This window comes from Ovis aries, chromosome X, assembly GCF_016772045.2.
Source record: "Ovis aries strain OAR_USU_Benz2616 breed Rambouillet chromosome X, ARS-UI_Ramb_v3.0, whole genome shotgun sequence".
Classification (NCBI taxonomy): domain Eukaryota; kingdom Metazoa; phylum Chordata; class Mammalia; order Artiodactyla; family Bovidae; genus Ovis; species Ovis aries.
The window spans coordinates 42,833,415-42,861,291 of NC_056080.1; the positions used below are offsets into that span (position 1 = coordinate 42,833,415).

A 27,877-nucleotide genomic window follows, 5' to 3' on the forward strand; every position below is an offset into this window, starting at 1 on the left:
AGAGACATTACTTTGCCAACAAAGGTCCATCTAGTCAAGGCTGTGGTTTTTCCAGTAGTGATGTATGGATGTGAGAGTTGGACTATAAAGAAAGCTAAGCACCGATGAATCGATGCTTTTTTTTTTTTAAGCGGTTCTTTATTCATAAACTTGAAGCAAGTTTACAAATTTTACTGTACATTGCCAAATAAATCTGCAATGAAAAATAAAGTCCCAAAATACCCCCAGAACCAAAAATCAAAGCATGCCAAATGTGCAGGTGTCAATCTGCCAGCTATCAGGATAGTAAAGAATTCAATATGTTCAAGATTTAGCCTTAGGTTTAAGTACTTTAATGCTTTCAACAATTCTGCCTTGTCACTTGTTATCTGAGCAACTGGCAATCAGAAACTTATGCAAATTAACCAAGTGAATAAGAATACCAGAATATCTTTTTCTACTCTCCTCTTAATCAAAATAGAAAAAAAGAGAAAGAAATGAAACACAGTAATGCAGAAGTGCCAAGTCTTTCAGATGTGGTTTACAAAGTTAAAAACTGAGTCTTAGAGCATAAGAAACAGTTTTGAACTTTGTAACTGATTTGTGCAGGAAAAATGTGCTTCTGGATTTCTTTTTAATAGTGCTTAATAACTAGAGTTTACTTTTAAATCAAATTTGGGTATATAAAAAAATCTATTACCAACCTAATAGGACTGATTCAGGTAAGGCAATATAATGGAGAGTACACTGATTTGAGTCGAGAATTAATATATGTAGAATTCTTATTAGTCTTTTATGTAAATGTCATTATTATGACTATGGAAAAAATTTAAGTCTCCAAATTAGATACTTTTTGGACTTAACTGTGCAGTTTTTGTTCAAGGAGTCTTTGTGCAAATCACTATGTATGTTTATTAGTTTACAACTGATTGCAACATCCCATTAATAAAATGGAAACGTAGAATGACTTAGTATTTTTAATAATTCAAGCTCTATACTTCAAGCTCTTCTTCATAAGAAATATTGAACCAACAAAAAGCGGATTAAGATCATCAAGACTCTGATGCCCCAGTGAATTTATGCTTTTGAACTGTGGTGTTGGAGAAGACTCTTGAGAGTCCCAGGGAGTGCAAGGAGATCAAACCAGTCAATCCTAAAGGAAATCAGTCCTGAATATTCATTAGAAGGACTGATGCTGAAGCTGAAACTCCAATACTTTGGCCACCTGATGTGAAGAACTGATTCATTTGAAAAGACCCTTGTGCTGGGAAAGATTGAAGGCAGGAGAAGAAGGGAACGATAGAGGATGAGGTGGTTGGATGGCATCACCGACTTGATGGACATGAATTTGAGTAAACTCCGGGAGTTGGTGATGGACAGGGAGGCCTGGTGTGCTGCAGTCCATGGGGTTGCAAAGAGTCGGACACGACTGAGTGACTGAACTGAACTGAACTGAACTGATACCACAGCCATTACTAATGAATGTAACTCATCTGGCTCCCTGGTTGGATACACAACAAGCCAGTAGTAAAGCCAAAATTTTAATTCCCAGATTTTCCAAACTCTGTGATTTTTTTTATTTCAAGACTCCCTTAGTGAAAGAAAATGGGTATATCTTTTCTCAGAATGTTATGCCTCAATGGGATAAGGTTTAATTGGGAGCAGTTTAGTTCTAACTTATGCTCTGTTTCATAGTATGAGGTGTACAGTCATTGTCAACTTAGTGAATTATTCCTCTCCTTGGGAGACCTCCAGAAGTCCTTAAGTTGTACTTATGGTTGTCAGTTTGACCTTCAACTTTAGCAAACATAAGGCAGTCGCATTTTTAAGTGCCTTTACATCTAGAAATCCCATATTACTCCTTTTAATCTATACTTGTCTTTTGGAAATATCTTGACTCTCTCTCTCTCTCTCTCTCCTATATATATATAGGAGAAGGAAATGGCAACCCACTCCAGTACTCTTGCCTTGAAAATTCCATGGACAGAGGCACCTTATAGGCTACAATCCATGGGATCGCAAAGAGTCAGACACGACTGAGTGGCTTCACTTCTTCTTCATATATATATATATATATATATATATATATATATATGTATTTTGTTAATTTATTTTTTAATTGAACAATTTCTTTACAGTACTGTGTTATATCCTTCATTCAGAGGAGCCAAGATACTTCTAGGCAGACTCCACATGACCTTTTGGAGGGCATAGTTCAGATTATGAATGTAAAACCATTATCACAATACCTTTACAAAGAACTTGGATTTATCCTTTAATAGTTTAATAGTTATTTATCCTTTAATAGTTTAGTTCAACAAATACTAGACATGAAGATGGAAAAGAGTTCCTGGTCTTTCCACTATACTAACATTCAGAGTAACTCTTGGAAAACAGAGGTCACATTATAAATTAAATGCTTCTGGTTTTGTGAGGATGGACAGATCATGAAACTAAACTACTCTGGGAATGTTTTTATAAGGAGCTATAGTGGTGTCATTAAGACAATAGCCAGTTATTCAAGTGTAAAAATTATTGTGTGGCTGCTGGCATAGGCTTTCTGGAGGAACGGGATTAAGGTGACTAATTGAACAATGTTGGGCTGTGCTTTAGTCTGTCTACTTGTATTTCTAATCATTCAAAGAATCATCGATCTCTAGCAGGCTAAAAATATTCCCCCAGTTCTTACAAAATGCGCTGTATTAAGGACTGCCCTTAGATTAAGCTGGAAGCATTTCCATGGTGAGTGTAGCAGATGGCGCTAGGGTGCAGCACTCATGGTCTTATAGAGCTGTTCAAGGAAGCTAGTCCACAATGTCTGGAGGAATAGGCAGATGCTTAGCCTTCACTCTTCTGTCCTCCCAGTGAAACTTCCAGGCATTTTGGCAAAAAGTTCTCAACAGCTGAGATTTAGATTCTTAGAACATCTTTTGGTGATGACCAGGTGATCCTTGAGAGCACCATGAGCCTGTTGCACCTAGACAGTCCTGGCCTGGAACTTTAAGAAACTGAGGGGAGTTAAGAAACACTGCATGCCCATCTCAGTGAAACTAGAAAAAAAATAATCAATTTTTTTAAAAAAAGGAAACCGCCTCCCCCTGGGAGAAGCGCAGCACCCTCCCTGTCGCCAGACACCCTCCATGCATTACACTCTTGAGCATTTGAAGCTTGCTGATATTTGCATTCAGTCAAGGTGCCAGTGGTCTAGGGAAACCTTTCTTCTGATTCTGTGATTTGATTTTAAATTTTTATTGGGATATAGTTGATTTCCAATGTCATGTTAGTTTCAGGTATACAGCAAAGTGAATCAGTTATACATACACATGTATTTACTCTTTTTTATATAGATTGTTTCCCCATATAGGCCTTTAACAGAGTATTGAGTAGAGTTCCCTGTGCTACACAGTAGGTTCTTATTAGTTATCTATTTTATATATATAATGTCAATCCCAATCTCCCAATTCATCCCTTTGCACTGATTCTGTGATTCCATAAACTGGTAACAGCTTTTTGTCACGTGAAGCTGCATAGAGCATGGTGACTGAGGTGTCTTGGTAGACTGCCCCTGTCCTAATGAGTTCTTCTAACAGTTAACAGTGCAGAGAGTGGAGGTATGGCCTGTGATTTTCCAGAGGTTTCTAATCAGTGGTAAATACGGCTTTCCTTCGTGGTGCGTTTGTCACATTTCCGTCCCTGCCTGCTTTTTCCTGTAGGAACGGAAGTTTGTAGGTGGATCGGGTCAAGTAAGCGAACGGATAATGCAACTCCTAGGGGACAGGGTGAAACTGAGGAGTCCTGTCACTTACGTTGACCAGTCAAGTGAAAACATCACCATAGAGACCCTGAATCGTGAACTTTATGAGGTAATTCAGTTTTGTCAAAAGAAATATGTATTATGGGAATTCCCTGATGGTCCAGTGGTTAGGACTTGGGGCACAAGTTCCATCCCCTGGTTAGAGACCTAAGATCCTGCCTGCCTCATGGTGTGGCCCATAAATAAATAAAATGTAAAGAGCTTATATTAAGTAGGTCTCTGATAGCCTGATGGCTCAGATGGTGAAGAATCTGCCTGCAATGCAAGAGACCTGGGTTCGATCCCTGGGTGGGGAGGATCCCCTGGAGAAGGGAATGGCCACCCACTCCAGTATTCTTAGCTGGAGAATCCCATGGACAGAGGAGCCTGGCAGGCTCACAAAGTCACGACTGAGCGACTGACGTGTTTCTGTCTTCAGCAGCTTCTAACCAGATCTAATCCAAGCAGTGGCATGATTGATGCCGGCAGGTTTCTGACTCAGTCTTCCAATTATCAGCCTTAGTTGATGTGCCTTGTTCTGTGTTGTTGCCTCACAGTGGTCTCATACTGTACATTGTGACTGCTTAGTGTCCCTCAAAATGATAAAGGTGATGTTTCATGTCCCCTGCAAAGACTGTGGCTTACATTTGAGATGGTATTTTGTGTCTGTTTCAGTGCCAATATGTCATTAGCGCCATCCCACCAACTTTGACTTCCAAGATACACTTTAGACCAGAGCTTCCATCAGAGCGAAACCAGCTGATACAGCGTCTTCCAATGGGGGCTATCATTAAGTGCATGATGTATTACAAGGAGGCCTTTTGGAAGAAAAAGGGTAGGCTGTGTTTATTCATGTTGAAATTGTATTGAGAAGACTGCACTCTTTTTTAGTTCAGTTCAGTAGGAACATATACTATACATTGAACAGAAAAAGATGTGTTTCCAGTTGGTAGAGAAAGGATCAGAAATCCTGGTCTGTCCATCTCTTCATAGTCCCCAGCAACACAAAATGGCCCCAAGAGTGCTTGCTGGCAGTGAGAGGCAATGAAGCAGGCCCTCCAGTTGCAGGGCCACATTGCCCAGGCCCCTGGCATATGTCTCACCCCTTCCTCTTAAAGAGCGGAGTGAGACAAAGGACCACCGTGAAAGAGCGCTCCTTTGAAGTCACACATTCCTGGGCCCCACTTGCTTACTAGTTGTGTTGCCTCAGGTGACACTTCACCTCTCAGCCTCAGCCTCTGTATAAAATGATAACAATGAGACTTCCTGTCGGGGTGTTGGCCTGAGGCAGGGTCTGGGCAGATATGGTGTCGGTTGTTGCTAAGCCTTCATCTCATACTAAAAGGATTCCTTCTTGCCACTTCTTCCCTGGTTTCCCAGAGGCGATTCCTTCTAACACACCCTACTATTTCTTGTGTATTCCACAACTCCAAGGCCATCTTAAAATTTTACTCATACATTGATCATACCTGACCTTTATGCAAAGGTCATCGAGATGGGTCATTTTCTAATGTGTCTGGGTGACCAAATATCCTTGTTTAATCAGTGAGTGTATTTAATGGGAAAGAACTTCTAGGATCAGGGCAAAGACCAATAGTTTAAGTTTTGCCTTCCTTTTAGTGAAATAGTTTTATATATATACTTTAAAATGTCCTTCCCAAATCCCTGATGAAGTTTCTCAATCTCTTATTATTTATTTTTCTTCCGGTTAAGATTACTGTGGCTGTATGATCATCGAAGATGAGGAAGCTCCAATTTCAATAACGTTGGATGATACCAAGCCAGATGGATCACTGCCTGCTATCATGGGGTAAGTGAGACCTGGATGTTCTGCATTTTGCAAACTATGTTGGTGTCTAGGTGTGGGAACTGGCAGAGCATGTTGTTTCGGACTCAAGCTCAAGCAACAGTAAGTAACCCTGTAGACAACATATCATGTTTTCATGTATGGTAATATTAGAGTTGTAGAGTATGTGGCACGAGAACACTGGGAAACTTTACTAAAGTGAATGCCACTTTGAACTTGTGTCCATCGATTTCTTTCCCCCATGAAACTTACACGTGGAGGACAAGAGTGAAAAATACAGCTAGACAGATGGCATGGTAGACCACTTTGCCTGCAGAATGTTTATAGCCATTCCGGAATGAGAACTATTTTGTCTTGTAAAACCTTCCAAAGTTATGTTTTCTGGGCTCTAGTCCTCTCTCCATACTAGACAGCACTACATAGCAAAGGTTAATAATTTAATTGTTGGAATTCCCTGGTGTCCAGTGGTTAGGACTCCAAGCTCTCAATGCCAAGGGCCCCAATCCAATCTCTGGTCAGGAAACTAAGATCCCACAAGCCATGTGGCATGGCCAAAAGAAAAGAAAAGAAAAATCTGTTCACTGTTACCCTGGGAGATAAGATGAATGACCAATGAAGTGCAGTTTGAAGGAGAGCCAGCCAGGCCTTGAATGTAGGGCACTTTTTCCAGTAAGTCACGCCATGGCTGTCCTCCATGAGGAATGGTGCCAGGGCAAGGTTCTGTGTCTGAAAGAGGAACTCTGTTTTCCTCTCCTGCCTCACACAGCTGCTCTGCCCTCTGGAGACTAGGGGCCCCGAGAGGGAATCGGAGCTCCCACAAAGAAATTTCCAAGGAGTGCCATAGCCTCCCAGTTTTCATACATTTTAGTCCGCTTCAAAGCAATACCAACAAAAGGGCTATGTATTCTAGCACGTTGCAACAAAAGAGCGCAACTTCTCTAGCAGTCAAGTGACTTTTGGAGACCATTGGCTTTCCCCTGTGCCCCAGGAAAGTTAAGCTTATGTGCATTGTGTCATTGAAGGGAAATTACAAAATCAAAAGACACACACCCATGACCCTAGGGACTTAGAAAGCAGACTCTGCTACTGGACTGCCAGCAAAACATTTTGTAACCGCTTCTCTCTCTGTAAGATGTTAAGAAGGAGCACCAGCCTCCCTGGCAAGGGCAGGTGCTCACAATGTAAAGATTATAGGAACATTGTACCCTATTCATCTCTGACCCCACTGGGCAAGAAAATACATAGATTGTTTGGGGAGTTTGCCATCGCTTTTTATGTGCCAAAGAAAAGCAAGAAGTTGAGACAGAGGTTTCTGAAGACTACTGGTCAAGACCTATCTGACTGTAGATGAAAGAATATTGATGTTTTTCTTGCCCTGGGAATGAAATACTGTGGCATCCGCTGTTCTGGGCTTTCTTTAGCTTTATTAACAAGGATATGGGCTTCCCTGGTGGCTCAGATGGTAAAAAGTCTCTGCTTGCAATATGGGAGACCTGGGTTCGATCCCTGGGTAGGGAAGATCCCCTGGAAGAGGGCATGGCAACCCACTCCAGTATTCTTGCCTGGAGAATCCCCAAAGACAGTGAAGCCTGGCAGGCTACAGTCCATGGGTCACAAGGAGTTGGACACGACTGAGTGACTAAGCACAGCACAGCAACAAGGATACGGATTGCAGAAGCCTTCTAGATGGTAATGGGTTTATTTATGCAGCTCCTGCAGTCCATGGGGTCCCAAAGAGTCGGGCACAACTGAGCAACTAATACTTACACTTAGACACTGATATTCTAATCTGTTTTATCTGGACAATTGCTTCCACCCTGTTCTTGCATTGAAGCTATATTGCCTCCACCCTGCTCTCTGCTCTAGGCAATGAAAGCCTTGAAGATAGGGATGCTGTAATTGCCCAGCACTGTGTGTGATAACTACTTGCCTTTGGAAACTAGAAAGGACCTTGTACTTTAGAGCTGTGAAATGTTCCCACCCCAAAGCCAGGGTGTATAATTTCCCCAATAAAACACCAAAGAAAGTTGGATGATAATTGTCCATTCTTACAGTTAGATCAAAGAGGTTATTTCATTCAGGACTTGAGATTTAACAGACAGAGCCAACACTCACTGCCCTTTAGAAAAGGAACTGTGAAAAGCACCCAGGATCTAAAAGGCTTTCAGATAGATCATTTAGTCTTCTATCAGCTATTGGTGATTTTCACTGAAATACCACATACGATTGTTGCATAAACCTAAAATTTAACTAAAATCATTATTACTATGGCTTCCCAGGTGGTGCAGTGGTAAAGAACCTGCCTGCCAGTGCAAGAGATGTAAGAGATGTGGGTTTGATCCCTGGGTTGGGGAGATCCCCTGGAGGAGGGTATGCAACCCACTCATGTTCTTGCCAGAGGAGCCAGGTGGGCTACGGTCCACAGGGTCACAAAGAGTCAGACATGACTGAAGTGACTTAGCACCTAGCACCTTACAAGCAAGCCACAACATAAATCAAGCAAAACCATGACTATATCTCCCAGAGTTCAGTGGTTCAAATTTCTTAAACATTCCACAGCTTCCTCTGAAATACTGTTCTCTGGGTGAACACAAATGCATTTTATATCTTTGCTTCCCAGAAAGATCTCAAATAACAACTCTAAAGGAATGGTCAGTCAAATTGAGGAACAGTTTAATTGGGGGAGATGGAATTGAGGGAGAGGACAAAATTTCTGTCTTCATCCCTTGCATTTTCAATCTTGATCTACTTGTCTTTGTCTAGACAACAACAAAAAAATACAATTTTAAAACTTTTCTTAAATGGAGAAATCACTCCATTGTTCTTTAGCTCATTTGGATTTTTTGGCAAGCTTTGTAATCATAGTATAGCTAAGGATTTCTTGTTACAATTCCATTCTTTAAAATATACATGCAATTAATAATAGCATAATAAGTAGAATCACTGCAGATGGTGACTGCAACCATGAAATTAAAAGATGCTTACTCCTTGGAAGGAAAGTTATGACCAACCTAGATAGCATATTGAAAAGCAGAGACATTACTTTGCCAACAAAGGTCCATCTAGTCAAGGCTATGGTTTTTCTAGTGGTCATGTATGGATGTGAGAGTTGGACTGTGAAGAAAGCTGAGCGCCGAAGAATTGATGTTTTTGAACTGTGGTGTTGGGGAAGACTCCTGAGAGTCCCCTGGACTGCAAGGAGATCCAACCAGTCCATTCTGAAGGAGATAAACCCTGGGATTTCTTTGGCAGGAATGATGCTAAAGCTGAAACTCCAGTACTTTGGCCACCTCATGCGAAGAGTTGACTCATTGGAAAAGACTTTGATGCTGGGAGGGATTGGGGGCAGGAGGAGAAGGAGACAACAGAGGATGAGGTGGCTGGATGGCATCACTGACTCGATGGACATGAGTCTGAGTGAACTCCAGGAGTTGGTGATGGACAGCGAGGCCTGGCGTGCTGCAATTCATGGGGTCGCAAAGAGTCTGACACAACGGAGTGACTGAACTGAACTGAACTGAATAAGTAGAATCTATTTGATCAAAGGGAAGCAGACGGATCATAACTGAGTTTTACAGAGTCACTGAATTTGAGGACTGTGCTGGACTGGTTTCCCAGGAAGTCAACTTGGAGGTGGAGATTTGGGTTTAGGAGGTTCATCAGGAATTGCTCTGTGGAGTGCTGCCTGGGCTTCCCAGCTGGCGCTAGTGGTAATGAACCAGCCTGTCAATGCAGGAGATGCAAGAGATGCAGGTTCTATCCCTGGATTGGGAAGATCCCTTGGAGAAGGGAATGTCAACCCACTCCAGTATTCTTGCCTGGAGAATCCCATGGACAGAGGAGCCTGACAGGCTACCAGTTCATAGGGTTGCGTAGAGTTGGACATGACTGAAGTGACTGAGCACACAGACACATACTGCCTGTTGGGGAGGGAAGGAATCAGGATTGGCCAGAGGAAACGGTTGGGCTCCAGTGTTGTCCCAACAGAGGCCTCAAAGTAAGGATTGCCTTTCAGAAGTGTCTGCACTGGGTGTCTGCACTGTGCAGTAGGCTTTGGTACCCATTGCACTCTGGCATTCATTCTGAGAAGGAATGGGACCTTTCACCAGGCAGTTCTCTGCTGCAGAGTGTAATTGCTAGGGAGGGGTTTGGCTGTGAGCTGAGGGTAATGAGTGTTTGGTCCTGAAGAGGAATCTGGGTGGCCCACCATGGCATCCACTTCAGCCACTTTATTATTATTATTATTATTATTGTTATTATTTTGGCCATGCCTTTGGCATGTGGGATCTTAAATCCCTGACAGAGGATTGAACCCATGGCCCCTGCAGTGGAAGCTCGGAGTCCTAACTTCTGGACCACCAGGGAATTCCCAACAAGCACTTTTTGATATTTGTTTTTCCAGCTTTTATCAAGTAACTTGACAGATGGCAACAGTCATTACCAGGCTCATCATTTAACGCAACATTAATTCATCTACATAGTCAATTTCCTACTGTATGCCAAGAACTGTACTGAACTTTGGCTATAAAATATTGAGTAGGTAGTGATCTATTGTTTAGGAGCCCACCCCTGGCAGGGGTTTTGGACCCAGAAGCGGATGAGGACAGCTTGGCATTTGCTCTAGGATATGGAAATAATGGGAGAGTGTATTAGTGCTGAGTACAGTAAGTCCCCTACGTACATACCTTCAAGTTGTGAACTTTCAAAGATACAAACGTGGGTGCAAGCCCCATATGCCAGCTGTTGTACTATACTCCTGCACTTTTCTAGGTACTGTACTGTAAGATTAAAAGTGTTTATTTCTGTGTTTGTTTTTTATATATTATTTGTGTGAAAAATATTATAAGCCTGCTTCCCTTGTAGCTCAGTTGGTAAAGAATCTGCCTGCAGTGAAGGAGACCCAGGTTCGATCCCTGGGTTGGGAAGATCCCCTGGAGAAGGAAATGGCAACCCACTCCAGCATCCTTGCCTGGAAAATCTCATGGACAGAGGAGCCTGGTGGGCTGCAGTCCATGGGGTCGCAAAGAGTCAGGCACGTCTGAGCGACTAACACTTACTTACTTATTATTATTATTAGATTTATTATTATTATTAGAGTATAGTACTATATAACTGATTGTATTAGTTGGGTACCTAGGCTAACTATGTTGGACTTATGAAAAAATTGGATTTACAGATGCATTCTTGAAATAGAACTTGCTTATATTTAGGGTATTACTGTAGATATAGGCAAGAACACTTTAAAAAGAGGCAACTCTTAAGATAAACCACTGTCACCTAATCATTCAAACGTAATTTCTCTCCCCAGCTTCATCCTCGCTCGAAAAGCTGACCGCCTTGCTAAAGAGCATAAAGATATAAGGTAAGAATTTAAATCTGAAACATGTAAAAGGTTAGCTTTATATTGTGCTTATTGCACTAACAACAGTATAATAACATTATGAAAAATGCAATAATTTGTTAATCTCAAAATCCTAACAAATCAACCTTTTTGTGTTTTGCTAGCCCCCCTTTTGACTCACTCCTGCCCACATGCATATATTAATTTAGTTTTACATCTCTGTGTTTGTTTTACAGGGGTTGAGAGGTAGGGTTTCTCAGTAAGATGGATGGAGAAAAATCGTAAAAACAATGTTAGCTCTGAATAAAGCTTAAGAGGCCAAGTCCCAATGACCTTTATTCCATCTCCAAGGTTCTCCAACATGTACTTTTTTCTGAAAAGCAGAACACCGTACATAGGTGTTCAAACCTATTGCACATTTGTCAGCAAGGTGATGTCTCGGCTTTTTAATATACTATCTAGGTTTGTCATAACTTCGCTTACAAGGTGCAAGCGTCTTTTAATTTCATGGCTGCAGTCACCATCCACAGTGATTTTGGAGTCCAAGAAAATAAAATCTGTCACTACTTCCACTTTTTCCCCTTCTATTTGTCATGAAGTGGTGGGACCAAATGCCATGATCTTAGTTTTTTGAATATTGAGTTTTAAGTCAGCTTTTTCACTCTCCTCTTTCACCCTCACCAAGAGGCTCTTTAGTTCCTCTTCATTTTCTGCCATTAGAGTGGTATCATCTGCATATCTGAGGGTGTTGATGTTTCTCCTGGTAGTTTTGGTTCCAGCTTGGGATTCATCCAGTCCAGCATATAAGTACTCTGCATATAAGTTAAATAAACAGGGTGACAGTACACAGCCTTATCATACTCCTTTCCCAATTTGGAACCAGTCTATTGTTCCATGTCTGGTTCTAACTGTTGCTTCTTATCCTACACACAGGTTTCTCAGGAGACAGGTAAGGTGGTCTGATATTGCCATCTCTTTAAGAATTTTCCACAGTCTGTTGTAATCCACACAGTCAAAGGCTTTAGTGGAGTCAAGCAGATGTTTTTCTGGAATTCCCTTCCTTTCTCTATGATCCAGCAGATGTTGGCAATTTGATCTCTGGTTCCTCTGCCTTTTCTAAATCCAGCTTGTACATCTGGAAATTCTCAGTTCATGTACTGCTGAAGACTAGCTTGAAGGGTTTTGAGCATAACCTTAGTAACATGTGAAATGAGTACAATTGTATGGTAGTTTGAACATTCTTTGGCATTACCCTTCTTTGGGATTGGAATGAAAAATGACTTTTTCCAGGTCTCTGGTCACTACTGTTTTCCAAATTTGCTGGCATATTAAGTGCAGCACTTTAACAGCATCATCTTTTAGGATTTGAAATAGCTCAGTTGGAATTCCATCACCTCCACTAGCTTTGTTCATAGCAATGCTTCCTAAAGCCCACTTGACTTCACACTCCAGCATGTCTGGCTCTAGTTGAGTGACCACATCATCATGGTTATCTGGGCCATTAAGGCCTTTTTTGTATAATTCTTCTGTGTATTCTTACCACCTATTCTTAATCTCTTCTGCTTCAGTTAGGTCCTTACAATTTCTGTCCTTTATCTTGCCCATCCTTGCATGAAATGTTCTCTTGATGTCTCCAGTTTTCTTGAAGAGATACCTAGTCTTTCCCATTCTGTTGTTTTCCTCTATTTTTGCATTGTTCATTTAAGAAGACCGTATCTCTCCTTGTTATTCTCTGGAACTCTGCATTCAGTTGGGCATATCTTTCCCTTTCTCACTTGCCTTTCACTTTTCTTCTTTCCTCAGCTATTTGTAAAGCCTCCAGAGACAACCACTTTGTCTTCTTGCATTTCTTTTTCTTGGGGATGAATTTGGTTACTGCCTCCTGTCCAATGTTACAAACTTCTGTCCATAGTTGTTCAGGCACTTTCTCTACTGGATCTAACCCCTTGAATCTATTCATAACCTCCATTGTATAATTGATTTAGATCATACCTGAATGGCCTAGTGGCTTTTCCTAGTTTCTTCAATTTAAGTCTGAATTTTGCAATAAGGAGCTCATGATCTGAGCCATAGTCAGATCTGGTCTTGTTTTTGCTGACTGTATAGAGCTTCTCCATCTTTGGCTGCAAAGAATATAATTAATCTGATTACATCTGGTGATGACCATGCGTAGAGTCATCTCTTATATTGGTGGAAAAGGGTGTTTGCCATGACCAGTGTGTTCTCTTGACAAAACTCTGTTAGCCTTTGCCCTGCTTCATTTTGTACTCCAAAGGCCAAACTTGCCTGTTACTCCAGGTATCTCTTGACTTCCTACTTTTGCATTCCAACCCCCACATGATGAAAAAGGCATCTTTTTTTGGTGTTAGTTCTAGAAGGTCATGTAGGTCTTCATGGAACTATTCCTTTTTCAGCATTACTGCTTGGGTCATAGACTTACTGTGATTAGATTACTGTGATGTTGAATGGTTTGCTTTGGAAATGAATTAAGATCATTCTGTCATTTTTGAGATTGCACCCAAGTACTACATTTCAGACTCTTTTGTTGACTATGAGAGCTACTCCATTTCTTTGAAGGGATTCTTGCCCACAGTAGTTGATTGATTGATGGTCATCTGAATTAAATTCGCCCATTCCTGTCCATTTTAGTTCACTGATTCCTAAGATGTTGATGTTCACTCTTGCCATCTCCTGCTTGACCACATCCAATTTACCTTGATTCATGCACCTAACATTCCAGGTTCCTATGTAATATTGTTCTTTACAGCATCGGACTTTAGTTTCACCACCAGATACATCCACAACGGAGCATCATTTCTGCTTTGGCCCAGCTGCTTCTTTCATTCTTTCTGGAGATATTAGTAACTGCTCTCTACTCTTCCCCAGTAGCATATTGGACACCTTCGAACCTGGGGGGGCTCATCTTCTGGTGTCATATCTTTCTGCCTTTTCATACTATTCATGGGGTTCTCACAGTCAAAATACTGGAGTGGTTTGCCATTCCCTCCTCCAGTGGACCACATTGTCTCAAAACTCTTCACTATGACCCTTCCATCCTGGGTGGCCCTGCACGATATGGCTCATAGCTTCATTGAGTTATGCAAACCCTTTCATTACGACAGGGATAACCCTAAATCCTTTGTTAGCTTTTGAAGAGGGTGTGCATGCAAATATATACTTCTGTCTGCATTTGATTTAAAAATTAAGCAGCAAATCAACTAGCAAACCTTGCTTTGAGAGTTACTTTGATGACTTTGCAAGTTAGGGAAAGGCCGCAGACGTTCCCACATTTGCACATGAGTTTGTTTATTTGAGCAACCATGAGATTTGATGTCAAGAAAGGGGAACTATTTTAGTGTCTGCCTACTCACTCAATAGAGGAAGAAGTTGGGGGTCTGGCAATGGGGAATGATTTGTTCAAGGCTCCATAGCCAGCTTGTGACAAAGTCACAAATAGCATCTAATGTGTATTTTTTTTTCATTATGTCATACTAAGCTTGACATTTTCTTTTGGATTTCCTGCCTTCCCTCCTTATTAATAGTAAAATAAATACCAGCCTGGATGTAGACATATGGTTTTGATTCCACATAGTGGCTAAACTTCTCAAAAGTTTTTATAAGGCAAAACCACTTAGAATTCTGAATGTCATTGACTCAAGTAATAGTTCCCAGAATGAACTGCGTCAACATTTCCCAAAGGATGTTTGGAAAATAAATTTTTTCTGAGGCTGATAGATTATGATTTGGTAGGTTAGGGGTGGGGCCTGAGTATTTGCATATTTTAACAAGCCTTTTGAGTAATTATGATGAGCAGCCAGGTTTAGAAACCAGTAGGTATGTCCAACTTGCACAGCGACTTCTTTTGTACATCATTAAAGTACGTTAGAGCCCAGCTAAGCAGCCAGTGCATTGTTGTACCATCCTTATCTTATATAACTTTTCTAAAAATTTTTTATATTAATGGGAGGAAGGGATGGAGAAGATAATTTCCTATGTGTTCATTAGAACTAATCATTGACTCATTTAATAATGTGAAATACAGTCAATAATGACAAATTTCTATGATAACTGGTTTACTGTTCTTGAATGAAAAGTTAACTATAGAGTAGTTTGATTACATTTTAGAGTTCACTCTATTTTAACAAAGATGTTATTACATGTACCTAAAGTAAGTGAAGCATTGTTAAGTTTTCAGGATAATGATTGTCAATATTTTTGTTTCCTTATTGACTCAAAATGTCAGAATTATTTCTTATAACACTCATGTGAAGTAGGTAAGAATCAGTCATATCATAGAGTAGAAAAGAGGGTACCACACTGGACTGAGGATGGATTTTGATTCGGTAAATTTTTATTGAGCACTTACTACAGGTGGGATGCTCAGGAGAGTAGACCCTTGACCCTGTCATTAATGAGCTGAGTGATGTTGAGCTAGTCTGTTGAGCATACTGAGCCTCAGTCTCCTCATGTCTGAAATGAATGGCTTGGATTACACAGAGAGAGACAGACAGGTACACAGTAGTCTTGAGACTTCTTCCAGTTCTGCCTTACCTTTATCATTATTGAGCTGTAGTATGAACAGCTCCTTGAAGGTCAGTGAATCTTGCCTGTCTGTATTGGAACTTAAATAGCTATCTAATGATGTGTGACATCACCTCAGAAGTGGCATTTGTCTCTCCCTTAAAGCCTCCCATGGTAAAGTGCTGTCGGTAAAGAACATTTATCCTTCCGCATCATTCCACCTCCTTCTCTTGATTTACTACTATATAGCCACGACATGGGAACTCTAGGAGTTGCATAAATCATGTGAGTGTGAGCATTCAGATAAATGTATAAAGTTACACTTTGTCCAACATTATTCAGAGAAATTGGGAACACCTGTGAAACTGGGGACACTTGTTTTCTATTGTAACTGGCAACATGAAATTGGCATCTTTTAAAATTTATTTTTAATAACTATAACCTTCCCTTACCTCCTTCCTTCCCCCCACTATTTTTTTCTTTTTGCCATTTGTCTCTTTAGCTTTTAATGCTTATCTTACAGATTTGGATTAAACCCTTTACCACATTTTTAGCAATTTTTTTCCAGTCGTTTATTAGTGTATAAGAAAGTATTTTGGAGCACTTTCAACATTTAACCTATATAAAGACTAAAAAAGATAAATACCTAAAGTGTATAACTGGATCAGTGTTAACCTGTTTAAACAATTTCTAAAACAGAACTATTCATTTCCAAAATGGGTAATTTTAGTAGATTAGAGCTTTTAAACTTTACCAAGAGTGATTGTGAGTTTAAAATGTATCTGTTTCATAGGGAATTCTCTGACAGTCCGGTGGTTAGGACTCAATGCTTTAACTTCTGGTTCAATCCCTGGTTGGGGAACTAAGATCCTGCAGGCTAAATGGCATGGCCAAATAAAAATAAATAAATAAAATGGTAAATTTGTTTTAACAAAGAAGTGCTTAGATGAATAAAACGATTGATTTTTAAGATATAGTATGTGCCATGTTCTGTGCTGGTCATTTGCACAATGAATTATGAGGGTGGTCAGAGACTGTTTTAAGGTAATATCACATCACACATCATGCCCACTGCCCCTCCATGCCCTTAGGACCCAGTACTGTGTCCACAGACCATTCTGTCAAGTGACAGATTACTACCCTGGAATGACCATAAGCTTCTCCTAGTATAGCATGTGTTATGTTATATTTTAAAGATTAAATGAGCTTTATATGTTGGTAGATATTTAAAACATAAACATAGGATAGTTAAAAGACACCATCATACTTACTATAGACTTATAAAAGGGATTACTTTAGAATTTTACATATTTCCAAATAGTGAGTTAGAATCAATTCCTAAAACTGACTTTAATTCAATCTCATTTTCTCCATTTTAATCTTGATTAGATATGGTAGTAGGTAGTGTAAGAGGCAAAACTGTAAAAGAGAACAGTCGGTTGAATCTTCAAAGCACATAACTGTGTCGGGAAAAAGAGAGTTAATTTGAGGGCAGAGATTCAAGGAACTGGTCATTTAGTGTAGTGACTGAAGGCCATTGATTTTAATTTTTCACTTAATAAATCTGGTTCATTGCAAGAACCCTGGAACTCACTGTGTTTATTCCATACTCATCAGTCATTACTTCCTTCACATTCTTTGGTTCTTTTTTTTTTATAGAAAAAGGAAAATCTGTGAACTGTACGCCAAAGTGCTAGGATCTCAAGAAGCTTTACATGTAAGAAATCCCCATCTTTAATCCCTAGCAGGTTCTGCTCTGTTTGCTCTGAGTGTAAAGCAAAGCAGATTCTGGTTTCCTGACAGTCTTATGAAGAGAGTATAAAGGGATATGCTTACTGGAGGATTAACTTCAGTCACAAAAGGCCATTAAAACGCTGCTGTCGGTGCATGCAATTTCTGATGCAACAGTTCCTTGGGCTGTTTAAATGTTCGCTGAATAACTGGCAGCCAGTCGTAATGAGAGGCAGAAGCTGCAGGTATTATCTCCAGGGTGACTGAGATCAGTCCCTGGAACAGAGGCCCTGCCCTCTTTTCAGTGTCAACTGATCACTGCCAAATAAAATCCCAGCTATATCATTATTTGTTGATGCAGGCACAGTAGTATATACTTGATAAGATAGACTGAATCTGGACTCTCTGCCCAGGTCAAAGTCATACTAATTTGTTTTTCCATCTGCAGACTCAGTCTACACTTCATTCAGGAATTTCAGTGCCCTCAATCTACCACTGAAAGCAATTAAGAGAATGAAATTCTTTTTAAAGACCCAAGCAGAGAGTGGGGGGCTCTTCCAGGGGATTTTCTCTGAACTGTTGGAAGACTAAACTTGCATTAGGGAAATCAGAGAAGGTCCTCTCACATCCCTTGGAAAATATTTTTCATCTTTAATTGTCCTCTTTTTAATAGGATTCCCATCATTCACATTGCCAGCTGAGAGAAGTGATTCTGAAAAAAAGCCTTTTTCTTAGACACTATGCTTTCCTTCTCCCTTCTCCCTTCTACCCCCACCCCTTTTTTTAGCAGTAATGCCCTGGTAGATGGGGAAGTAAGGTCTGTTATTTAAAGAATGCAGAGATTTGAGCAGACCCTTCCAGAACCTGATTGTTGATAGAGTCTTAAAGACTTCAGAATCCACATAGAGATACCCTCTCTTCCAGATATTGGAATACTTCCTGTCTCTCCTAGGCAAGAGGTTGAGAAAGTCAAAGTATATGTGTTTTGTCTGTTGGTACCTCACAAAAGGCCATGACTTGGTACTGTCACATTTCCCCCTAAGTTAGAAAAACAGGAACTACTTAAAAAAAAATAAACTTTAAACGTTTTGTTACAGTAAAGCACATAAGAGCCTTTATTGTTGACTGGCAGCATTTCAGCTTTGTCTTCCCTTTGAAACTTTCTCCCCACTGAACTGCAGCCGGTGCACTATGAAGAGAAGAACTGGTGTCAGGAGCAGTACTCCGGAGGCTGCTACACTGCCTACTACCCCCCAGGGATCATGACTCAATATGGAAGGTACTACCCAAACGCTACACCAATAGATACCAGACGTGTGCCAAGCTTAAAGCTAGAGGAGCCAAGCTCAGGGGGATTTTAGAAACAGGAATCAGCATTCCTATATGTAATGTCCCAGATAGTTTGTATATTCTAGGTGTCCATAGGAAAAGAAGTATGTTTCTACGTAGAACAGTCCCTGGCAGCACATAGAACAATTGCAGAGCGCACTGGTGAGGAATTCAGGGGTCACTGGTATACGTGAGGATCCTGCAAGCTGCACTGTCCTCCAAGGGGCCTTCTTGAGCTCAACTACCCTAGGCTCCTGGGCACCAATCTACAGAGAAGGACATGGGCTAAAGAGGTCTTGCCAGCATCAGACATCATGGGGAAGCATCTCACTGTGTATGGCTAAGGTGTGAGCAGTTGACATGCACACAAGATGGGAGAATTCACCTTAGCTTAGAAACCCCTTAGTTCACAGGAGCCTTTGTGTCTTAAAACAGCCTCATAGGCAGTGTCTAGGATCCTCACAAAGGACATGCCCAGTTAAAAGAGGCAGCATGCTCAAGAAAGCCCAAACATTTCCCAGATATTTAGACTCTTTCCAGATATTTGCAATTTATGAGTTTTCCCAGCCTAGATACAAGTTACCAGTGAGGGGTGGAGGACAGCCATTTTTACCATAAGCAGCAGTTGCCTGGTAACATATATGGCCTTATGCTTTCATCAGGTTTCTAGAGGAACAGACCTAAAATGTTAACTCAAGGTCATGTGTGTCCACAGAGAAGGAAGAAGGGTTTGTTAATCCTTTCCTTATATGAGCTTTTCATTTGTTTTTCTTAATTGAATTATTAATTATGCAATGATTTTAGTTCAATAGACACATGTAGTATTTCAGTGAAAGTCATCAATATCTGATGCAAGATTAAACGATTCATGGGAAACCCTATTTAGGTCTTGGGTGCTTTTTACAATTCCTTTTCCAAAGGGCTGTTACTGTTGGCTATTTCTGTCAAATCTCAAGCCAAGAATGAATAGCCTTTGTTAGTGATAACAGTATTGATGAAGTGGAGTGGTTCTGGAATCAAAGTAGAAGTCTAGGAGATGGGACTAGGATCAGGGATAGATGAAGCCAAGGATTCCTGAGTCAGAAAAAGGCATGACAGCAGGTTGAGGTGATGTCCTTTGGGGTGGAGGTACACGGTTTAGGAGATTTCATGTAAGTGGCTATAAGAATGAAAGCCAACAAGGTAGGAGGGGACAGTGGCTCATTCAGCCCAGCCTTTACGTGGTTCTTTTCACCAAGACCTCTTTGTAAGAGAAAGCCCATTTCACTACCCTCAGCCAGTCTCTGGATACATCCATAGAAGCTAATTGTACAGAGGTTTGTTTGTTTGTTTGTTTTAATTGTAGTTGATTTACTGTGTTTTGTTAATTTCTGCCGTACAGGACAGTGACTCAGTTATGCATTTTACACATTCTTTTTTATATTTGTTTCCAGTATGGTTTATCCCAGGACATTGAGTATAGCTCCCTGAGATATATACAATAGGGCCTTGTTGTCCATCCATTCTATATGTAACAGTTTGCATCTACTAACCCCAAACTCCCGAGGTTGTTCTTGAAGAAGATAGACACATAATCCTTTGGATCTCTCCTTTGCTAGAAATGAGTTCCTCTTTCTGTCTTCCCACTCACCACCATTGTTCTTCCCGGCAGTCAGATGAGATCTCATGAAGAACACACCCCTTATTGTAGGTAGCAGAATGGACTGCAAATAGGGAACATGCAGCAAGTGAATCTGAGTGTGGGCTTAATGTATGTTCTTACATTTTAATTCTAGCTAGCTAGAAAAAGGTCTCATTACCTTTAGCGATTGATGATCTCATATCCTGATTCTCTCTGGCTTGAAAGTTCAGACCCTTTGGTACAGACCCAGGAAACAAGGAGGAGCCTTTCACCTTTGGCTGAGTTGCATGGGAGTTTTGGAAACAATTTGGGCTTCCTTGTCTTCTGTGGGGTTTTAGGTGAGGGCCACGACTGGCTCATTTACCCTCAGTGCCTTCCCAGGTAACTGCGTGACCTCTCTGTTCCCTTGAAGGGTGATTCGCCAACCTGTAGGCAGGATTTACTTTGCTGGCACGGAGACTGCCACACAATGGAGCGGTTACATGGAAGGAGCAGTAGAGGCTGGTGAACGAGCAGCTAGAGAGGTAAGACAGGAAGCCGAATGGCTCTCCCTCTTGAGTCCACTGACATAGTTGTCATCTGGTCTTTCCAGATCGTGCCACTGATCATCTATCTATTAATAGATGTCCGCTTCTCTGCCCCTCACTCCACTCATGAGGCTCATCTGTGGCCAGCAGGGCCTTGAATCTGTCGAAAGTACAGAACCTCATAATACCATGGCCACTTTCTTTCAAGTCTTTTCTTTTTTTACCTTTTTCTTTTTTGTTTCTTTCAGGTTTTGAATGCTTTGGGGAAGCTGGCTGCCAAAGATATCTGGATCCAAGAACCTGAAGCTGAAGTAAGTTTGGAAGCTCCATCTCTATAGACCAGGAATCACATATAAAAATCTCAACTTCTAGCCTCTGATGTCTTTGTAGATGCCACTCTCCAGGGCAGATCCAGACACTGATTTTACAGATATATTTTACCACTCCTTATTCCTGTAAGAGTTTTTTTTGCTAATAATCTATGTTCATTCATCAGGATGTTCCAGCTGTAGAGATCACCCCCAGCTTCTGGGAGAGAAACCTGCCTTCCGTACCAGGCCTGCTGAAGATCGTTGGGTTTTCCACATCGATGACTGCCCTGTGGTTTGTGATGTACAGATTCAGGCTGCTAAGCCGATCCTGAAGTTTTGGCTTCATGCTTTCTGCTTAGCCTTCCCTGGTATCATCAAAAGCAAATTGCTGACCCATAGAACAACCGTGCAATCAGATCATCTTTAAGTGAACCGATTTAACCCCTCAGTTTAATCTCAGTGTATGACCTCCTTAATTTCCAGAAGATCAAGCTCCATCTTGTGATTTGTCTGTAGACCAGCTCGTGTTGATTGGTAGAAAAATAACCTTGTGATCAATTTTTTAACATCAAGAAGTTAAAGTTGACATGCTCATGAGAAACAGTTTCTGTGTCCTATTTTTCTCCCCTTTAACATAAAATACCTGATGATTGCAGGAATGAAGCATTTAACTTTCTGTAGAGGTTGAGTAGATTAAGGCCCAGCCTGTGACTGTCCTTCGAAGTCCTTAGCAAAGGATAAAGTGTAGGCCCAGAGACTCGAAGCTTCCTGGGTGAGCAGCCCCCACTTTGGGTGAGCAGCCCCCACTTTGGATAAGGGAAAGCAGTGGAGGTAGGGTTCAGGCCCTCAGACCACAACATCTTGTGGGCTGCTGTCTCAGGGATCTCTTGACCACTTCTAATTCCTGTGAAGTTTCTAGACACTGGTAGCTCAGACCGCAGAGAATCTGCCTGCAATGTAGGAGACCCAGGTTTGATCCCTGGGTCAGGAAGATCCCCTTGAGGAGAGCATGGCAACCTACTCTAGTATTCTTGCCTGGAGAATTCCATGGACAGAGGAGCCTGGCGGGCTACAGTCCATGGGGTCGTAAAGAGTTGGACACAACTGAGCGACTAACACTAAAACTAAACTAAACTTCTAGACATCTAGTCTTCGTGCTAGTTTGTTTGCATTTTTCCTCTTTTTCTTAAAGAGAACAGTGTTTACCAAGGGATGTTTAAATTGATTTGCTGTGACTGGTATGTAGTTCCCTAGATGAGCAAATAGTAGCAAGACTATCCCCCAAGAGGGCTCCCTGTTTTGCTCCTCGTGAGACCGACTACAGTAGGCTTCTTTGCAAACTCCTGGAAGGTGGCCAGACATTATTTGGCCCATTGTCCTTGATAACCTTCTGCCAATTCCAAGGAAGCAGTATTTTCCTTTCTTCAGGTAGACTCTTCTGAAGGCCTCTAGTGGCAGATTTTTTTTTTTTCTACAGCCATAATAAAATCAGGCAGATCTGTTAACTTAAGTATGTTTTTTACATGGTTTGTTATTGTTGTTTACTGGCTCAGTTGTGTCTAACTCTTTGTGACCCCATGAACTGTAGCCCGCTAGGCTCCTCTGTCCATGGGATTTTCCAGGCAAGAATACTGGAGTGGGTTGCCGTTTCCTTCTCCAGGGGATATTTCTGACCCAGGGATCAAATCTGTGTCTCCTGCATTGCAGGCAGATTCTTTACCACTGTGCCACCAGGGAAGCACTTCCACATGGTTACTTTTGAGTAATACCACCATGCCAGTTTCTCTCAAATAAATACTGAAATGCACATGACAAATTTCTGATTGTTATTTCATGAGACTAATCAAGCACAGAAAGGAAATTAGGGCTCTTGTTATAACCTCACTTGCTTTCATTATTAAGATTTATAAAAGACATGAAATTGAATGATTTTATATATGAAGACTAAGTTTATCTTAGGAGAAATATGAGTTCAGAAAAGTGCTCACCTCTTATCTTTCCCATTTTAAAAACTGTTGGGGGAGTTCCCTGGTGGTCCAGAGGTTAAGACTCTGTGCTTTCACTGCCAGGTCCAGGGTTTGATCCCTGGTTGCAGAACTAAGATCCTACAACCTGCCCCATGTGGCCAAAAAAAAAAAAAAAAAACTGTCAGATTTTTTTTAAAAAACCCAAAAGTTTTAGCCATAAAGTGTACACACACACACACACACACACACACACACACACACACACATATATGAAAATCAACACAGATGTGATTAAATAAAGCAGTCGAGAAGATTCAGAAGATTCTGTGGACTCAGCTACCCAGGTGGTAGATACCCAGTAATATCCCGCATCATTGATGAATGAGGCATTTCATTTTAAATGAAGTTTCTAGCTAGCTGAAGCTTGTTCTTTGTGTGCCAAAATATTTAAATCAACTAAAATTTTGATGGAGTCACTTCCACACATTTAGTACATAAGCTAGATTCAAATTCCTTTTTTAGAATTAATCCTGTCAACCGTTCTGTCTCTGGATTATTTTATACTTTTATAATAGAGTATGCAACTTTTAATAGAGCGTTACCATTTTTAATAGCGTGATACCATTATCTTTGCCCCTGTACTAAATGCCGCACGGTTGTTTCAAAGCTGATGAGTCTACTGCTGCTTCTATCTTCTCCCATATTCAGTATTCATGTCACATCCTTATTTCTATTACCTCCCAGTAACTCTTAATCTAATCTGCTGTCTATTTTTTTATTGAATGGGAATTAAAGATTGCCAGAGGAACCAACCCAAGTTTATTACATAATTAACCTTATTGTAAATCCAAAATTACATCCTGAGAGCAAAGAGCAGGATTTTCTGCCAGTCTATACCTTGCAATTGAAAAGCATTTTAGCTAAGTTGAGAGTTTTGGTATTGTCTTGGATATGCCCTAATATGTAAGAACTTGCTGCATTTTATACCAAAGTGCTTTGAGAAATCACATCCCTGATCTATTTCAGTTATTTCTGTTTGCTTACTGATTAACTTGGTTCTGACACACCTCTGGGGAAATGCTGACAAATTTAACTGGCAACAGCTTTAACAGTCATCAAGTTGTAGTTAACATGTCTCGAATGTCAAAGGACTCTCAGAATATGGGATTTACCCTCTTCTCAAACTTTTAGCAAACCCATTAATTCATCCTAATTAGATCAACCCTGTTAAGCTACAGATTATTAAAAATGAATGCCAGCCCAGGTGGTGCCTATGGGTGAAATGGCAGCTGAGAACTTCCCCACATACATGAGGTGATCCAATCCCGAGATGCCACAGGTCTTCTCTTCCACCCACTCTCAAGTCAGTTTAAGCAGCTGATCAAGCCTGGCCCTGTTCAGTCACCTGCTTCACAGTTCTGAAGGCTGTCAGCCTCATTAATAGTAAGGTTAAGAATGAGATTTGAGAAGTTAACCTTCTTGCCACAGCTTTTAAGGATGTATATCAGCCTGAAGACACAGTATTGAAGGATTGTGAACCATGTTTAGTCTGAATGTGGTGCCTAATGTTCTGTCTGAAATGTGCCCCAGTGCTATATGTGGGAGTACACATGTGTTGTATGTATTGACACTGAAGTACAGTTTTGCCTGTCTGGTATTGTTTTGTTTGTTAATAAAGTGCACTATCACCTCTGATTCAGACCTGGTTCCTCTATTTAGGTGATGGCTTGAAGGTTAAATGGCTTCTTATAGCAGGAGGTTACAGTGAGGTGTCGTCCATGAAGGATGGGCTTAAAAAGCCACCTGGTATGGACTCCAAATTCTCAAAGTTCAGTTTGAGTTGGATTTTTTCAAGGTTTCCTGGAAGCTGATTAAACACTAGAATATTATCTGCCCAACTGGGCCACAAAAGATGTGGAGTTTGATCAGAGCTTTTTCACTTAATTAGCTTATGATTCCTTGAACAAATGCCTTGGTTCTTTGCCTCAGTCTCCTCATCTGGAAAAGGGTGGGTTGACCTTGATGGTTCTCAAGGATTCTTTTTGTGGCAACATTATGTGATTTATGGATTTGTTGCCAGAATTCTGTGCTTGCCTATCTATATGGCAGGGCGAGTCACTCAGCCTTTCTGTATCTCAGTTCACTCCTTGACTTAAGTTGGGTTTTCTAGAAACAGACTCTGAGATGCAGAGTCAGAGCAGAAAGTTAATTGGGGATGACTCTCAGGAAATAGACATAAGGGGGTGAGGAAGGCAGGATTGGGCAGGAGTTGACCTACAAAGCAGATGCAGCCAGGGCCTCAGCAGATCTTAAGAGGGAGCTGAAAGGGCCCTTTAGAATCATCTCCCATTGAGGCAAGGGGGTCTGGCTTCTGTATCCCTTCATTAGCTTCCCTCTGGAGTCTTCCCAGGTGACTCAGCGGTAAAGAATCCACCTGCTAAGCAGGAGATGCAGGTTCAGTCCCTGGGTCAGGAAGATCCCCTGGTGAAGGAAATGGCTACCAACTCCTGTATTCTTGCCTGAAGAATCCCACAGACAAGCTATAAGCTATGGTCCATGGAGTCACAGAGAGTTGGACACTAGTAAGCAACTGAAAAGCAGAACGGAGCTGGGAAGGGTTGTTATGTTGGGTGAGGAACTGCTGCTGTGAACTGAGCTCAGCCTGAATCTCCAGCAGCCAAGGGAGTCCAGGCAGGGGTACCCACAGTACGGATACTCTGCACCATCCAAAAATAGAGTTGCCCTTTGTCAGGTAAAAGATATTATGGACTTGAGCTTTGGTTTTACAGATAGAATGGAGCTGTCTCTGTGAACCTATCCCTGTTAGGTAAGGGAATTGCCTTTAAAGATGGCATTCTGCACTGTTTATGTGGAAGAAAAATAAAATTAGAAGTTACCCTGGAAGTGATTCAAACTCTGTCTTGACAAAGGAACCCCCCTCTACAGGTAACTATTAGAAAGATTAAAGTGGAGGAGGGATGTGCACTTACAAGCAAGAGTCCAAAATCCCATGTGTTCAGGAGTCAGGCAGCTTAAAATGAACAGCAGCAGGCATGAGACATTAGGGAGTAGTATGGCCTGTAGCTGACCTGGGAAGTATCTGCCCCTCAGAGGAGCATTTATATCCAAATTCCTTTAAAAGATTCCTAGCCAAGCAAAACATATGAAGGCTTTGCTCAGAGGTCCAGATTGTTCTCAAGTCTCTAATAAATAAATGCTAGGTTTGGTTTTACATCACATGAATGCCAAACTCTTCTCAGATGCCTTGGATGTTCTGAGAACCAAGACCAGCAAAAAAGGCCTGGTTAAGGGCAAAAAGAGAGGGGCGGAAAAGACAGAAAAAAGCTCTCCTAGATCAGAAATCCCTCTCGTGAAATAACGCTTCCAGCGGCCCATCCCAAGGCACTTCTTATCTTCTGCTGTGTCCATGTCATGAGCAGTGCCAAAGTTTATTGGGAAAACTGCACCCCCTCTATAAGATAGAAATCATAGCTCTTCGGTAAGCATTTAATCTCTGCTGACTATAATTCTTTTTTTTTTTTCCTATGATACAGTTCTAGTAAGCAGCATATCAATATTGAATGGATCAACTTTTAAAAACCACACCATCCACTTTACACTGACATGGTGGTAAAACTGCAAGACACATCCCTTAGCCTGGAGAAACTGGCTGAGACATTGGAGGAACAGGATGCAAACAAAGGAAGGTGCTGGGTATCTAGTAAGAATCTCTTCTCCTCTGTCAGAGCTTAGGGTTCTGTTCCCTGGTATTCAGCAAGTAAGACAGACAGAGCCTACCTCATGGAGCCCATAGCGCTGCAGACACCAGCACATTCACGAGACACGAGGGGGAGTTTCCAGAAGGACATGAGATTTAAGGGGAGGTTTTGAGGATCTGTCCTCAAACCTCTATAAGCATCATCACTATGGGACACATCAGGAAGAACCGTACACAGGGCTGGGGCTTCCCTGATGGCTCAGTGGTGAAGAATCGCCTGCCAATGCAGGAGACTCGGGTTCTATCCCTGATCCAGGAGGATCCCACATGCTGCAGAGCAACTAAACCCGTGCATCACAACTCCTGAGCCTGTGCTCTAGAGCCTGGGAGCCGCAGCTACTGAACGCATGTGTCTAGAGCCTGTGCTCTGCAGCGAGAAGCTACCACAATGAGAAGCGCGAGCACCACAACTAGAGAGTAGCCCCCGTTCACTGCGACTAGAGAAAGCCTGTGCAGCAGCAAAACCCAACACAGCCAAAACCAAATTTATGTGTGTGTGTATATATATATATATACACACACACATACATAAAAGACAAAGAACCTTATACAGGGCAGAGAAAGGAAATAAAAAAAATAAGATTGTTATCTTAGTCTGTTTGGGCTACTATAACAAAAATGTCATAAACTGGATGGCTTATAAACAGCAGTAGTTAATTCCTCCCAATTCTGGAGGCTGGGAAGTTCAAGATCAAGCCCCTGGCAGATTCGAGGTCTGGCAAGGGCCTGCTTTCTGGTTCATAGAGATCTAGCTGTGTCCTCACGTGGCGGAAGGGGCAAAGGATCTCTGTGGAACCTCTTTATAAGAGCACTAATTCCATTCATGAAGATGCCACCCTCATGACCTGATCACCTTCCAAATGTCCCGGCCCCAAATATCATCAACTTTGAGGTTAGAATTTCACCATGAATTTTGGGAAGACACAAACATTCAGGCCACAGCATTTAGCATGGCTAAATGGTAAGAAAACCACAAGTGTCATCAGTAAGCGCTGAATGTTGAGTCCCTTTTGCTCCACTGACTATTGTTCATCCCTTCAGTCATTTTCTGTTCCTGTCTACCCGGCCCTTCTCTGTACTCCAAGATCTTTATCCACTAGGACTGTCTGCCAGCCCTCTGTGCTAAGGGGCTGCCTAAATTTGTTTTCAAAGAGTGCCATCTTCTGGCCAAA

General features: G+C 41.4%; 1 protein-coding gene across 1 annotated transcript in view; it reads left to right on the top strand.

Annotated features, from left to right (window-relative positions):
• Positions 1-24,622, top strand: part of MAOA (monoamine oxidase A) — an 83,317-nt gene extending 58,695 nt beyond the window's left edge. The window contains exons 7-15 of the mRNA XM_004022016.4: positions 3,693-3,842; positions 4,448-4,607; positions 5,486-5,582; positions 10,888-10,941; positions 17,101-17,158; positions 18,354-18,451; positions 20,535-20,646; positions 20,898-20,960; positions 21,146-24,622. Coding sequence (XP_004022065.2) covers positions 3,693-3,842; positions 4,448-4,607; positions 5,486-5,582; positions 10,888-10,941; positions 17,101-17,158; positions 18,354-18,451; positions 20,535-20,646; positions 20,898-20,960; positions 21,146-21,292 — 939 coding nt within the window. The 3' untranslated portion in view covers positions 21,293-24,622. The remainder of the gene's footprint in view (positions 1-3,692; positions 3,843-4,447; positions 4,608-5,485; positions 5,583-10,887; positions 10,942-17,100; positions 17,159-18,353; positions 18,452-20,534; positions 20,647-20,897; positions 20,961-21,145) is intronic.
• Positions 24,623-27,877: the final 3,255 nt, after the last annotated feature.